Source organism: Cryptomeria japonica, chromosome 10 (assembly GCF_030272615.1).
Source record: "Cryptomeria japonica chromosome 10, Sugi_1.0, whole genome shotgun sequence".
Lineage (NCBI taxonomy): Eukaryota > Viridiplantae > Streptophyta > Pinopsida > Cupressales > Cupressaceae > Cryptomeria > Cryptomeria japonica.
This window is the reverse complement of record NC_081414.1, coordinates 87,959,444-87,975,851: the sequence shown is the minus strand read 5'-3', so window position 1 is coordinate 87,975,851 and position 16,408 is coordinate 87,959,444. Positions and strand designations below refer to the sequence as shown.

Below are 16,408 nucleotides of genomic sequence, written 5' to 3'. Positions count from 1 at the left end.
GGAGCTTTGAAATAAAGCATAAGGATCTTCACACTCAATTAGAAGAAGTTTGAAGATATGTCATGATCATAATTGTGTCATGGGTCCAATTCATAAAAGGTGAAGTTGGCATTTCTCATCCTTGTTTATGAATACTTATGATACTATGATGCTTGGCTATCAGTCTGACATTGAAGATTAATAGAGAGCCCTATGATCTTCAATAAAACTCTTGGTATGAAAGAGTACTTGATAAGCCTAGGGTTTTGTAAAACTTGTTCCTTAAAGTATTTGAAATGCTAATTCTAATTCCTTATGTGGATGACCTAACTCTGAATGATAAAAATAGTCTCATGATTTGATATAAGAAAAAATTAGCTCATAATTGAGATGGAAGATCTAAAACTAAAATGCATTACTTCTAGGTTAGAAGTGTGGCAAGGATCTAATGAAATTATTCTAAGTCAAGTTTTCTATTGTTATAGGATTATAGATTGTAAACTTACATGGAAACTAACTTGAAGAAGTTGAGTATGTCTGCAGCCAACTATGATCTTGCAGATTCATCTGAATAGAGGCAGGTTGATTGGTGAGTGCTTCAACTAATCAAAGCTCAGCATATTTTGATATATTTGCAAGACACAATTGATTATGGGTTGAAGTTGCCATCATTAGAAGACTACTTAGGTTCAGATTGGTCAAGAAGTGTTACGAAAAAAGAAAACACTTAAAGCATTCACCCGCTGCGATCTCTTGAACCTACAAGAACAGTCCTCAGTTGCATTGAGTATTGTTGAAGCTAAATACATTGTTGCAAGTGTTGCATCAAGGGAAGTTGTGTGGTTTTTCAAAATTCGTGTTATGTTGCTTTGATTTATCATCAGGGTCGTATAGAGATACTTGACAATTCAATGTTTTATGGCAGAACAATATTGTGTTGCAGATGTTCTCACCAAGTCTCTTGAAGCTTGAGTACTTCAAAAGATAGACTTGGAGTTGTGGAGAACACCGCCTTGGTTGAGAGGGAGTCTCAACCTCAGTGATACATTGTGTTGTATCAACCACCCTCTGCGGGCAATGTAAGGTGGTAGTGTAATCTTCTCAAGGAGAAGAGTAATTGTTACCATCCTCTACGGGCAATGTAAGATGGTAGAAAAGATCCTCTCCACCCTCTGCGGGCAATGTAAGGTGGATCCAGTCTATGCTTGTGTGCGAGCTGGAAGATTATGTTATGTAGTTTCATTCTATGCTTGTGTACAAGATGGAAGACTACAATATTTTGATTATGTTTATTCCATTCTTTACTTGTGTGCAAGATGGAGGATTATGTTTATTGGATTCCATTCTATGCTTGCGTGCAAGATGGAGGACTATGTTTTCATTCAATGCTTGTGTGCAAGATGGAGGACAATGGTTATGTAACTCCACTCTATACTTGAGTGCAAGATGAAAGATTATGACAATGTATCCCCCTCTGGGAGAAGGCTGAGGTGTAAGAACTCTTCCACCCTCTGCGGGCAATGCAAGATGGACATCATGAAATGAGTTCATGATATTTATGTGTTTTATTGCAAGTATACTCTATGGAGCCTATACATTCATCCTTGCGGGCAATGCAAGATGAAGGTCATGAATGGATCATGACAAGTGGCAGCTATCCTCCCTAGCTAAGAGGGAGTGTTGAAATAGTAGCTAGCTCGGATACCTATCTATTGTATTTTAATGTTGTCAATGACAATTAAAATACACATGTATTATCTATTATTTAAATTGAACTTAGGGCTGGGCCCAAATACATGTAACTTGTAATTATGTCTTGTTTGGCCAAGACCTATATATAATGTAACTTGTGGATAGGACAGGCCCTATAAATGTAACTTGCAGTTTGGTCTGACCCTAATTGGGCGATGTAACTTGTGGTCCTATACTAAATGTAACTTGTAGATAGGGTAGACCCAAATGTAACAATTAACTATGTTTTGGGCTAGGCTCAATTGTAACGTGGTGGCTATTGGGCTGGACCCAATACCTAATGTGGGAAAATGTATAATATTGATTATTCATCTTGCAAGCCGACTTGAGGATGTTTAGCGCCAAAAAAAGGATGGTATATAATCCACTTGAAGATGAAGTCATTTATACAATCATTCTTAGCAAATGCAATCTGCTCTCCTACACTTTAGCGAACTCTTCACTTGTGCGAATTCAGTGAAGGATATTGTTGGGCGAAGTTGTCAAGATCTTCTGCAATTCTGCTCCAGCCTATTGTTGTCATCTGCTGCTGATCCTCTCTTTTGGTCATCTACTGTTGATTAGGGCTGCATCCTTCATTACCTTGTCAACTTGCTGTTTGGACAGCAATCTGACATAAGTTTGCTATATTGTAATTGCCTACAATTGAGATAATACATATCATATTTAAGGCTGGGTTTTTCACCTCCAAGAGGGAGGTTCTCCCAGGGTATTGGCATCTTGTGTCTTGTGTTTTATTACTATTACTGTTTATTCACAGTCTGATTATAATTAATTGGTTAGATTAACATCTGATTGCTTGGAATTAACAATTGGACTATTGAGATTGAAAAGGGCTCACAAATTGCCATTTATGTTCCTAAAAAATAATATTGTCCCAATTGGCATTTACGAGCATACCTTGAAGAGTCGCTTGTTTGATTCAAAAAAATGACTCCTTGAAATACTGTCATTGTTACCATGAGCAAAATATGGCAGCAAACTTTTTAGCAAACAAAGGCATTGATTGTTTGAATTTCTCTTTGTTAAAATGTGTGGACTTGGGTGACTGGCATGGGCTATCTAATATCACTGGTATTAGACAGCAATCTAGAGAGACAAATATAGCATTGTCTCTAAAGTATAATTTATGTCAGTGCTACCTAAAGGATTTGCTTGCAGGAAAATTTTATGTTATTTTTATTGTATATCAAGAGGAGGTGATCATAGAAGATTTATTCAATGACACCTTAACTCCTACGTTCCAGTGTTTTGAGGATGGGGACAGCAGTGGCATGTGTTTCAAGGACAGCAATCTAAGGGCCATCTTTTGGGGACGGCAATATATATAACATTTAATATATATATATAGAGAGAGAGAGAGAGAGAGATTTATACAAGTTAATGAACAGTATATAACAGCAGCAATATAACATGACAATGTTACAATGATGATGAATGATGTCTGCAGAACCCTGCATGCCAATCACATTCCAAAAAGAGATTGTTTGTTTGTACTTCTCAATCATACCACACTGTATCAGACAATGGCAAATGTACCTTTAATCTCTTTTTTGCAACTGAAAATAATAACCGAGTATAATACCATATCAAGAATTTTAAAATTTGATACTTTTTCAACAATGAAATCAGAAATCCAAAATATTACTGTTAGTGTTAACTGTTATAAAACTTGTATCTTTAACTATGAATCTGAATCATGATATATTTATTACTGTTATACTACAGTTGTTGCTATCACTGCTGTCATGGCTCATGATTGATTTAATTACTGTTATACTGATGTCTGATATATTTATTGCTGCTGTAATAAAGCTATCATTTTCTACTACTGTTATAATGGTGTCACTTTCTACTACTGTTATAATGCTGTCATGATATACGAGTGGTCTATTTTTTATGTCATGAATGATTTTTAGTTTTTCAAAAACATTATTAAAATTTGCTTTTTTTGCAGGGAATGCCTGGCTAGCCCCGGGATGGTTGAGGAACATCTGGGACGTTGCCAGCCACCTCAGGGACGGTTAGGCATCACCTATGGGTTTCCTGTTGTCCCTAATTTTAGGGATGTGTTTCAGGACATTTCCACATTTGCTCAACTCGGGGGGGGACAGCTAGGGGACATCCCTTAACATCCCCCCATCCCCAAAACCCTTCAAGAGACACGGACAAGGATTTGAGGGGTGAGGACGCACCCCCATGTAACACAGCTTACCTCTAAATATGCTATGTTTTGTGTAATGCCAACTCTTGTGTTTACCTTGTGTGCTTTCTGATTCAGCTGATTCATGCTGTTTTGAGTATTTTATCAATGTATTATGTGATTCATGTGCTATGATTTGTTGCACTGAACTTGTCAATGAGGTTGTTGTGCCATCAAGTGTTCTAATGGCGTATTCTGAATGGCTTCTGTAGAGATGATTGTAGCACATCAAAGTGTTTTCAATAAGGTTTTATTTTGGCATTGTGTTTCCGACTATGCATTATGGGATGCATATGTTGTGCTCATGTATGTTAGATCATTTCAATGTTCCAGCATTATACATTATTGTTGATTATGCATTATGTTCTAAAACCATGCTAGTAGTAGATGATTTACAATAGATGTGATGATCTAATATCATGTCATGATTCATACTGCATTGATTGGATTATGCTGCTTTGAAAATTATTATGTGGAGCAAGTGCTACTAATGTTTGACCTAAGTGTGCAAGAGATTTTTAAGTATTAGACCAATGGTTGGTATGTGGGGAAATTGACATGGCTTCCAGTTACCCATCTCATCCTTCATATAGCCTTTGTGAATCCCTGTGTTAAACCTGAATCCAAATTAATGACTTTTCTAGAATCCATACATTATGAAAACCCACAAAGAATGGTCGAGTCCATTGCGTATGTTTAATCATGGTTTTGAATATTTAGTCAAAATTCATGTTTACCATGTTTTTGAATATTTAGTGCTAACAGCAAAAAGATATTTTAATTTTTTAATGCCTTAGCAGGAAAAAGTTTGTTGCATTTTTATATTTGGCAGAAGAAATTAAATGAATCTAAGTATTCTTTTGAATGAAATATCTAGCATAAGGGATTTTTTTTATGTTAGATTTGAATAGCTCATGGTTGGAGGTGCAAATGCTTGGGACAGATCTTAGTTGTATGGGTGTGGGTGTGTGTTGCTATTTACGATGATCTCTCCATTGTGTGCAAACATGGAAAATGGTAATTCTTTATTTAATTGTACATTTAAAGTAAAATATTTTATTTTAGCTATGCCCACATTAGGTGGAGTCATATGGCATCATTCTATAGAAATGATATAGGTTTTAAATTTGAAGCTTAATTTTATCTTTTCAATTTTTTGAAAACTTGCACTTGAGGCCAAATTATGGCCAAACTTTCCAAAAAATTATATTTCTCAAAATTTGAAAATTTTGAATTGAAAAATATGTTTTACATTTTTACAGCAAAAAGGCACTATTGAATTTTTAAATCTATTGCATTTTTCAAATATAAAAATTCATAAGTATTTGACCAATTTCATCAATGATGGATTTGGGGCTTCTATGATTTTTCTCAAATTTTAGAAATGGAAAAATTGAATTCTATTACAATATTTGAATGAATTATTTTCTGGAGTAGATTGAAATATCCCTCAATAGAAATATGAGGAAAGCTTCACAATAATGCCTTTAAATTACACATTTGACAACACTCAGTTCTGATTGTTACAAAACTTCTTACCACTTCTATGTATCTTTCAGATTGCAAGACATGGATTTAGCAACAATTTTTAATGCATAAAGATGCACAGAGAATATCATATACTGGAAATCAACAGCATAGACAATGCATAGAGAAATACAGAGTATGATTTGACCTTTAATTGTAGTTTCAGATTACATTAAAATAGAGGATTATTAATGTCCACCGTTGAAATTCACTGGCATTAATATACAGAGATCTGCCTTTTAATACACTAAGAGCCCAGCAGCATTGAGTAGGAAACCACGTCTATATGCACACTAAGAGATCTTACTTTGAACTTCTGCAATTCACATACGCCTTCGCTTCTCACTGCCCAACTACAATGAATTACTATTTGCCTTCGATGATATGATTCACAGATCAGGACCAAAACCATGTGTAAACTGGAGACTCCCATATTCAGATATTTCCTTCCACCGTTTATAATCTTTTGCTTTAATATGTATCTACTGTTCCACGGAGGTTCGGGACAGGGGGGCACGGGGATGCAGGGACGGGGAGACAAGGGGCCTAAGTTTGGGGACTGCGGGGGGGACGACGGGGGGTGGTGGAGGGGGCGGTGTTGATATACATATAGTACTTGAAAAAATAGTTATGAAAAGATGTATAAGAATTACATGTCAAATGAAACTTTGGCAAATTAGTTAAATAGCAAAATCACTCAATCCATCTCTTTTCAGTTTTCACTCCTTCAATCAAGACTCAAACTCGACAAGGGTGACAAAACTAGTGTAATATGAAATCCATGACATCAAATGTTCCAAACAAATATCAAAACAATAACTAGGAGCCTGCATCCCTCCTAAAAAGGCATCTAAGGTAGGTCCCACTAACTAGTGGGGATTTGGGAGTGGAGACGCTAATGGGTTTGAGGGGTAGCAATGATAAGTTGCACAAGGTGTTAGATGTGAGAAAAACCCAACAATAGAAGGGTGTGAGATGTCTCCAAGGATTCTTGGGGAGGCCAAGACATCTCTGGCGGCACACAGGCAGTGATGGAGAGACAGTGGGGGGACGCCACATCCCCATCCCCATGTCCCCGTCACGGAGACGTGGGGGGGGATGCATCCCCGTGGTTCAATGTATATATCGGGTTTACATGAAGCATCTCATTGAGTCAGCCCACTCAAAAATTCTTACCAATACAAATCAGACCACAATTCCCAAATCACCATGACTATATTATAACAGCCATTTATTTGATATCTGCAATATTTCTTAATTCATCAATCCTTCAATAAAATGATCCCCACAACTACAGTTCTTGCAATAGAAAATATAATAAAGCAGCAAACCAATATACTTCGATCAAGCAATCAGGCAATCAGCTCAGTCATATAAAATGCCCCTCTACTTTAAGATAACTGATAATATGGAAGAATACAATAATTTCAAACCTCAATATCTGCAAATCACTTATTATTTCAAATTTGTCTCCAAAGGAGACTTCACAAGTTTGGCTCAGATGTAGACTCCGTCCAAATCCACCTTTCTTGGAAGAGCTAGGTTTTTGTCCAACTCTAGTGTCAAGACCTAAAGGTTTTTGTCCCCAAAAACTGTTACACGTTTATCAAATCCAAAAGCATGCCTCTTACAACCCCAAGAACCTCCTTATAAAGACCTCCAGTAAACATCTAAAAGGTTAGGCTCACTGGAGACTTTATTTAATAAGTGACTTATTTTATTATTTTATTATTATTTAATTAAATTAATTAATATTGAGTCATCATTTGAATTGTTTTTTTTTGACAACTTAATAAAAATCAATTTAGTTAATTGACACATTAAAAATTGGGGAGATCACAAAGACGACTCCTTATGTAAATGTGATTTTGCATATTTTGAATATGTTGTCACAATACATATATAAATAATTGTATTGCATTGAAGTGTGTGCCACACCCAATTTGTAAAATTAAGCGTTGGACTTTTATGATAGAAGAGGTCTAGGATATATGAATCACACAATTAAACTTAAATGTAAACCTCTAAATTAAATTTGAGATAATACAAATTCATGGTCGTACTTAGAAGAAATCCTAGATGGATTTACCTGACTACCCAAAACCTTAGGCCAGATTTTACAACAGGTCTTGAGCCATTTATTTATTTTTATATGTATACTCTTGAAGACGACGACTTCAATGCCATTCCAATTGAGAAGTGTAGTCTTCCATGATGAACTCAAGACTTGTTTAATTTTGACAGTCTAAGTCTTGGCCAGAGCACATATCTATCATACATGGATAGATGTCTATCTAGTTTGAATAGATACCTATCTCAAATGGATAGGGGAATTCCTATCCTATATGGATGGATGACTTTCTTGTATGAATGGATGCCTATCTCAATTGGATAGGGGAATCCCTATCCTATATGGCTGAATGTCTGTCCTGTATGTACAAATGCAGAAATGCCTATTTCATATGGGTGAATACCTATCCTATATGGATAAATGCCTAAGTATACAAATGAATAAACACTAAACAAATTTGATTATAATTATAAGAACAATAGGGTTGTTATAGAGCAAGTGGTGAAAAGATTGTTGACAAGCTCTTCTCAACCATCTATGCAGTTTTTCTAGATTCTGCTCCAAGTACATTTTATTCAATTTGTTAGTTTTATGCATCCAGTTGATAACTTGGGCATTTTGATACCTGGAGAGTTTAATCTTTTGGGTAGGCTTCATTTCAGCTTCATATTGATTCTATGTTTTGGGTAGTTATATTTATATGTCCTGACTTATGGAAAGTTAAAAGTGATAGCCATGGAAAGAAAAGGAATACAATAGATGTATTCATGCTAAAGGAACTTGACTAATTTCTAAAATTTATTAATAGAGACAACTTTGCACCACCTAAGGCATCAAATTTGTAGATTCTTCTAATCCAACAGCTTACATCTAATGTTCACACTCAAACATTTTGCGTTAAAATTTCATTTAAGGATGAGCAACATGGTCAAATGACATGCATTGAGATCCCTATTCCATCTTCATCACTTGTTGCTACTTCAAAGTTCAGCACTGCTTCTTTGAGAGTCTTAAGCAATTCTTTGTAATACAACAATTTCAATCTCCCAAATCCACGCCACTAAGATTTCTATATATTAGACATTCATCATTGCTTGTAGAGTCACATTTTTTATTTGGACGATACTTAGGCAGATTTGCATTATCTCTTTGATGGCATTGAAACCATCACTATATCTTTTGTGTTTGTGAATGCATTCAATTACCATTTTGGAGGAGACATATTTCTTTAGCATTAGGACACTACAGTTGCATTTAGAGGCACACACCCCAATTTAGATTCCCTACTCATCCAAATTATGAGAATGGCTTCTACATTCAGCAGTGGCTCTGTATCTTCCCAAGGGAAGAAATATTATTTGCTAGCAATGAATTGTTTTGTCTTCTGACACTCATCATGGGTACAAGAGCTATATCTTTAAGGGGATTCAGAATAACTTTCATCCAATCTCTTATGGGAGGGTATTTATAATGTATTTGTGATGGACTTCGTTGTTAATGATCCGTCGTTTGTGCATAATTGTTGTTTCTATCTTTTGGAGTATGGTTTTCTCCCACTAGGTTTTACTCCTTTACTCTTGTTATGAAAGATCTTTGTTCATAAATGGGTAACTAATTAGGCCTTGTTGTCAAGACCCATCTTTCCTCTTAGCTTGTCTATGTAACTAATAAGGTATAGTCTAAGTTAAAATTAAGGGGATTTTAGTATGATATTATATTCACATTATCTTAATTAAAAAAATATTTTTCTATTATTAGTTTGTCATTCTTGCAACATGTGTCATAAGATTATTTTCTGCTTTTCCTATTCCTGGCAAATGGTATATCTTATTGTAATTATTCATTTGCTATGAAAAAATGAATGCACCAAATTCATTTTTCACAGCTTTTTCCCTCTAGTTTATGCCTTTGTGGCTAATCTCTCTTGTAGAAGAATTACTACAATGATTATGGTTTATATAGAGCTACCTTTTAGCTCTAACAATGATCCCTACTAAAAGGGATGTATCAAACTTTAAGTTAAAAGAAAAAAAGATCATTGCCCTAATGTGCAAACGCTAAAGATTGTAAAGGCAATTCTCAAACCAAATAGCATTCATTGCAAATACAATTATGGCTGGTTATAGGGCTTTGATCTTAAGATGGCCTCTACAATTGAAAATGTGTATGTGCGATGTTGCATTGAAGAACTTTTATCTTTTACAGTGGTTGATGTAATGGTGCATGTGGATTCTTTGTGTATGGTTTCTTCTCCTAGCCTAAAATCTCCAATGGTAGCACAAAGTGTTGTTTCTACAAAAGTATTCAACATATTATGCAGGGATGTAGGAATTTGTTTGATTTATTCCGAGACTTGAGAACAATAATCAAACCATATGGAGGTTTCTCACCATACAAAAATTTTGGGGGTGGTCAGTGGCTACACTTTATCAACTTCCAAAAATTATCACTTATCCTAGTTGAATTAGAAGGGTTGAGCTTATATATCAGATTCACCTACTAATTTGAAGGATTCACCTTCATTGTCTTCTACAATGGTAGAGTTGATTCTAGTGTTGCATAATGAGGTTACAAATAGAGCATATGCTCAACAAAGGTTCATCCTGAGTATTTCTCTATGGAGTGTGATGAGACTATGATGTGTGGACATCTAATTTTATCCTAATACAACCTTACTCAAAATTAACTAAATGATTATAAGTATTTAGTCAAATACTGCCCGCCTAATGTATCCCACACCTAATTAAACAATCTATTATTTACATATCTTATTCCCACCTCACATGGCCAAACAAATTAAATAAGTTTATTATTTAATGAGGGCTATTTTTCCTCCACGTCTCCCAGAATAAAGGAGCCAGTAAATGCATTTCCCTCCTAAATTCTTATCGTTGCAACAATTTTCTACATTTTGTAAATGCACTCTTAACCCTTCATTGCAAACAAATTCCATCATGACCCTCCATCCACTCCTCAGTCCTAAGAAAAACCTCTCATTCATTTCCCACCATTGACCTTCTAATCTCATCTCCACCATTCAACTTCCCTCCCAAAAATCAATAAATTAACACACTATCACAAAATGAAAAATAGCAAATAAAAAGTTTAAATTAGCAATTTTATTTAAATTTAGAATTAAAAATTAGCTTTTTCTATAAGTTTAATTTGAATGTTAAAACTAGAAGTCACAATTAGCTTTTTTATTTATTTGAATGCTCCCTTTTAAAACCTTACTAGTGTCATTTGCAATAATGATAATTTTCATGCCTAATTGTTGTTAAGTATTCACCGACTTATATTATTCTATCACTCAAGCATCGCTTAATAATTATTGAGAGATTGGCATCAAATGTTGATTAAGTTAGGTCTTGATGCCTTATATTCGATTCCCGTTTTGATTCATGATATCTTATTTGTTTATACGAATGGCATACATTGAGTTCTTTAAATAACATAGCATATGATGCTTTTCCACAAAACTTCTTTAAATAACAAAATTTTACCACGTGCTTACCTAGACTTTAGACATTCAGAACGCACAGTTTCCAGAAGATTGTCTGCCAAGGACTTTGCATCATCAAGGCTCTTTGCATTGTCACTAGAAATGAATAAATGCAATGGTTGCTGGAGCTCTGCATGAAAATGATGATTAGACAATAATTTATTCAGCTGATGCCTGAAAATGAGCCTAATTGATAAAAAAAATTACCTTCACCGAGTGGCCCTTCATAATTTCCAGAACCTCTTCCTCTTAAGACAACAGTCGCTCCTGTTTCATTCATAATGTGATTTATATACTGGTCCTGCATGTTCAATCCCAACCACCAACCCAGCAGCACAAAGAAAGAATCTCTCCAAAGATGCGGAGATGTTAGGGAAAGCTCTAGGAGAAGAAAAACTTTCAATCTTAATAAACATCGACTTCTACAAGCAACCTCTAGCCTAAGAGAATTCATAAACTATTAACAATCATCCAAACAAGATAAATTTTGTCATGCTTTGTGCCTTGTAGAATATATCACTGTCAATAATATCAATGACTAGTATATAATCAAGCAAAAACATAGTCTCCACCTATAGATATTTGAGGAATGGAATTTAGACAAGAACACATTACTATGACTCTTTGACTCTGTTATCTTAACCAAAAGCATGTAACAAGTCTCATATTCAAGCTACAAGACAAAACAGGGCCTAAAAAAGATGCAATTTCATATCCATAAGTTTAAATCTTAGAGAGCGGTGATATCGAAAGCAACAAGCAGAGAATACTGGACTTACGTTTGGGCCACGAATCCTGCTCACAAGATTCAAGGTCGGATCAGCCTCAAGACCTACAAATACAGCTGTGCTGAATGGTGGAGTTGCCTGAAATAAACACCAAGTCATTATTACCATAGATACTTGTTGTAGCTACAAGGTAGGCCAAATTAAACCATTACAGATTTATAATTAACCTTCAGAAAAGCAACAACGAGGATTCATGCAACCACTCTAGAACAAATACTAGAAAAAGTCTACTTACCAGTCCACCAGCCACTGGGACTCCACACAGCAAAGTTGAAGCTGACTGAGGTTGCCGACCTTGTCTCAATATTTCCTCAACCATGGCAGCAGCTAGATCAACAGCTTTGATGCGCTCTGCCATGTCTTTCAACTGCAAGTTGAAACTACAAGCATCAGAAAAATTTGACATATCTGTCCTTCTGCACAGTTAATCAACATGTGAACTGATGAAATATACAAATAACTTATTAAGCACTGGCAATTCAGAGCAAAATTAAAACAAAAATAAGATTAATGTGAATCATCGAAGCTTTCAAATTCAGATTATTTAAAATATCTTAAAAACAGTGACCTTTTGTATGCCATTGTCATGCCAACTCTCACTTGCATACATTTATCAAGTTGATTCAAATTTTAATATAAATTTCTAGATCATTTCACAACGTGAAGATTTAATAGCTTCTACATAATCAAGATGGTGGGAGGATAATAACACTTACATGAGCTCCAGAAGAAATATGAAGATATAGAGGCTTTTCATTTTCAATGGGACCATTGGGTGGACGGTATTTACCCCTGTATTATTGCAATCCACAAAAAGTCATATCAACGTGAAAGCATGTTCCAATATATAAACAGGTGAAAATGGACTTTGAGAATACAAAGTTGTCACATCAGCAGTTCTTACCTTGTTATTACAACAGCTCCAGTCTTTGCTTGAATCTGCAACAGAAACATGATGGTGGTATCAATCCAATGTCAGTCTAAAATCAGAAACAAAATCCATTAGAATGAGCATGTCTAGGTCTTTCAAAAGCTGAAACACAATGTGATTAATAGACTAATACTTCTTCTTGTGTCTGACGTTTGGTGAGTTTGTACCGAACGGTAGGATCTGCATCATTAATTACAATTTCTCTCGCAATTAATTCATCTTGAATCTTTGGCTGTGGCAACAATCCTTTTGTTGCCAAATCCTTCAATCACAACAAAATGTCATTCAAAAGATAGACATTATTATGAAAAATTGGAGAAAAGCTGAAAAAATTTTAAGTCAACCATTTCCATATCAATCTAGAAAAGAAAAGCTTTCACAGTCAACATAGCAACTTCTTTCGGCCCCATAATTGAGAAGCAAAAGCCTCTGACAAAGCATTTTTTCAGTCAATCATAAAGACGAGTAACAACTTCAAATTTAGCATAACATTCCAAAAAGGCAAGGACAAAACATCACCAGCAAGCCCACAGTGATATGCACATATCGTATACCCCTAAATTTGAAACAAAGAAGTTCGAAATGGAAGAAGCAAAGTAAACTCCAAATATATTCTTAATGCTCTCACATAAGATGCAAAATCTGTTGTCTGGATGAAACCCAAAGCCAACTTGCAAATATTGACTTCTCAAATCTGCAAGTGATATGAAGTTTGATAATTTAAAATCCTTGTATCTTGAGGCTGTCTTACCTGGTTGATTTTCTGTACAATTGCTGCTGCATTCTGCTGAACTAGAGATACTGCTGGGGAAATCTGGGATGCTGACATGAAAGCAGATGTCATCACACCTGATGGAATAACCCCAGCAAGTGAAGGCACCGTGCCTGGTAACCCAAAACCATGCAAAGCTCCAGCTCCAGCAACTGATACCATTCCAGTGATGGGAAATCCTGCAGATATAACTGACTCTGCCGGTTGATCCCATTTTCTCTTCTTCCTGCAATTATAGAAGAAGGCATTCAATGTACACAAAAGAATGAAAACAATTAAACTACACAATAGCATATTTCTAAGAATTCACACTGCAGCTAAGAAAACCAAAACACTCAACTGAAATCTTTAAAAGTTCAAATATATATATGTTATAACAAAAAATTGTAAATTTTCAAAAATGTAAATCACATTAAAAGACCAAAATATATTTCTCATGTGCAATCAACACATGTACATATTTATCTGTATATTATATAGATATAAATGGATGTTTCAATGGATTGACTGGAAACACAAAAACATAGAAATAGTTTCATGAATATAATATAAATATACATGTGTAAGTAAACGGATATTTTTAATACCTGGCTTCACACAACCAAAAAAATGTTATGAGCTTATAAATAGTTGTGTTTAATACCTGGCCAAAATTAAAACTTCTACGACTTGAAAACAAAACCTCCCACATACCTTCCATAATACAGCATTTTAATTAAACAGAGTATTTATCTAAAAATGTTTTTCAATGTGTAAGCTACAATAGTCAAAAGCATTTATGGGCTTCAACCAAGTTGATTGACGCATACTGCCGGTAATGCCTAGGTAATGACTAGTATGATGGTTAAGTCACGCTGTTGAGACTCTTGCCACTAAGGTTCAAACCCCAAATGGCGTGTATTGTTGAGTATTGTTGAGTGTTCATGTTGGAGATGAGGTCCGCCTACGACCTCACTGGTTTAAAAAGAAAAAGAAAAAGAAAAAAAGTTGATAGCTCCATACTAAGATATCCAAAGAAAAAGAAAAAAAGTTTTAACAAACACTTAGAAATACTTTTACCCACTTATTAAAATTATACATAGCAAACCCTAAAACATCTTGCTGATCATAAGCTGTCAATTGTTCAGCAACAAAATCCTCTGATCCGCCATTGTTCATGAGAAAACATGAGCTACGCAAAACAAGGTGGTTAGAAAAAAATTGACCCATCATTCTGAGATATTTTGCAGTTTGCATGTTATCAATAACATTAATATGATTAAGTTTTTTCAGTCGTTCATGTTTTTGTTTTGGTCGGTAAAAATCTAACAATAACACTTATCAAATAGGTTATATATACAACTTCTCGATTTGCTAAATTTTATCCCTAAAGCTGAATCGCAAGTTTATGTCGAGATCAGAGAACTATGACGCTTCCCATGAGCCATCACATATACCTTCAAATTGTACCTCCTTTTGTAACAAAGTATGGTAATAAACTGAGTCTTCCCTAATTTTCATTTTTCAAGTTAATTGTAGGCCAGGCAAACTTTGAGTATAGGTAGTAAGTGTGTGTATAATATTTCCCACACGCCTGATAATGATATTACACACCTGAACGTCTTAGGGTTTTAGGAGTGTATATTTCTAATAGCGACTTTGCGCTTCTGATTTCTGCTATAGACCAATTGAAACTTATTTCGGTTCCAAAAACTCAAAAGATAAATACTACAGCTTCGAGCACGGAATTTTTCTTATGGACTGATGCCCTGCAAATTTAAGAAGGGTTCTTAGCGTATAAGAAATAACATGAAGCCCTGATCCCCTTAAAAACTCACAGAAACGTTGCAACAACCAAAAAAACGTATATCCAGACAAAACCCTGGATTTAGTTACAAAACCCAAACCCTGAAAACATGAAAAACACACGCAAGCCTGACGCAGAGAATCAAAAGAATAAAGGCCTAGATCTCAGAGAAAAAAACAAAGAAGTTGCGGCTAAAGATGATTAATACCTTTGTCTGACCGTCGCGGCCCCAGGATTCGAACCCGCGTCCTCTGTAACTTTCGCGGGAGAATCTTCTTTCATCTTTTTTTTCCCTTAATTCGACACAATGAGAATAATAAAGAGGAGCAATCTAAAAGAAGAAGAGCTAAGAGCTCTGCAACCAAAGTCTAATGAACCCTAGGGCAGAGTGAAAAAAACGGATTCTGGCTATGTTGGTGGTGGCCAAACTAATTGGTTCTGCTCTTCTGATTGTACCGTATCTTACATAATGGCTTGTACGTTTTCTTAACAAAGTTAAGCGGTTATATGTACACATGAGATTTCTTATATTGAGAAAGATGGCATTTCGCCCCACAATTTTTTCTCCTTCGTTTTTATTTGTTTCCAAATTTTTCTCCAATATTTATGTAGAAAATTATTACTAAAGATTTTTTTTTTAAACTTCAATTTATAAGTAGTAAAAATTCAATTTAAGCTAAGCAGTCGTATGGAGACATGCCCTTACTCGGATGAGACTGCTCCATAGGTGTTTGGTGCGGTTGAAGTAAAGATTTTGGAGAGTGGAACTTTCCATTAAGGTTTGTGTACATGTGTATCTATTTTAAAGAAATATAGGTAAAGTATGTGAAAGATATTTTTTAATTATATTGTTATTATATATTAATGTTAAATATAATATTGTCATTAATATTAAAATATTATAAAGATAAAATTATGTTATTAAATTGTAATATATTTTAAGAAAAAATGGAGACGTTGCGCCCTACTAGGATTTCTTCTGCAACTTTGCCTACGATTGTCATGGGTGAAGATCAAGCCAATGGGGGTGAGAAAACCTGTGGTTTGGAGGCAAAATAGGTGTGATGGGCAGGCGATCTTATACAGAATCACAAGGA

General features: G+C 35.0%; 1 protein-coding gene across 2 annotated transcripts in view; it reads right to left on the bottom strand.

Moving 5' to 3' along the window:
- LOC131031529 (protein RIK) overlaps positions 1-15,838 on the bottom strand; it is a 32,964-nt gene extending 17,126 nt beyond the window's left edge. The window contains exons 1-9 of one of the 2 annotated variants that reach the window (XM_057962666.2): positions 15,520-15,838; positions 13,505-13,751; positions 12,887-13,015; positions 12,727-12,761; positions 12,539-12,614; positions 12,058-12,189; positions 11,814-11,900; positions 11,242-11,335; positions 11,047-11,164 (exon numbers count right to left, since the gene is read on the bottom strand). In XM_057962666.2, coding sequence (XP_057818649.2) covers positions 11,047-11,164; positions 11,242-11,335; positions 11,814-11,900; positions 12,058-12,189; positions 12,539-12,614; positions 12,727-12,761; positions 12,887-13,015; positions 13,505-13,751; positions 15,520-15,593 — 992 coding nt within the window. In that variant the 5' untranslated portion in view covers positions 15,594-15,838. The remainder of the gene's footprint in view (positions 1-11,046; positions 11,165-11,241; positions 11,336-11,813; positions 11,901-12,057; positions 12,190-12,538; positions 12,615-12,726; positions 12,762-12,886; positions 13,016-13,504; positions 13,752-15,519) is intronic. The other variant, XM_057962665.2, reaches the window with a different exon arrangement.
- Between the last annotated feature and the right edge of the window lie 570 nt (positions 15,839-16,408).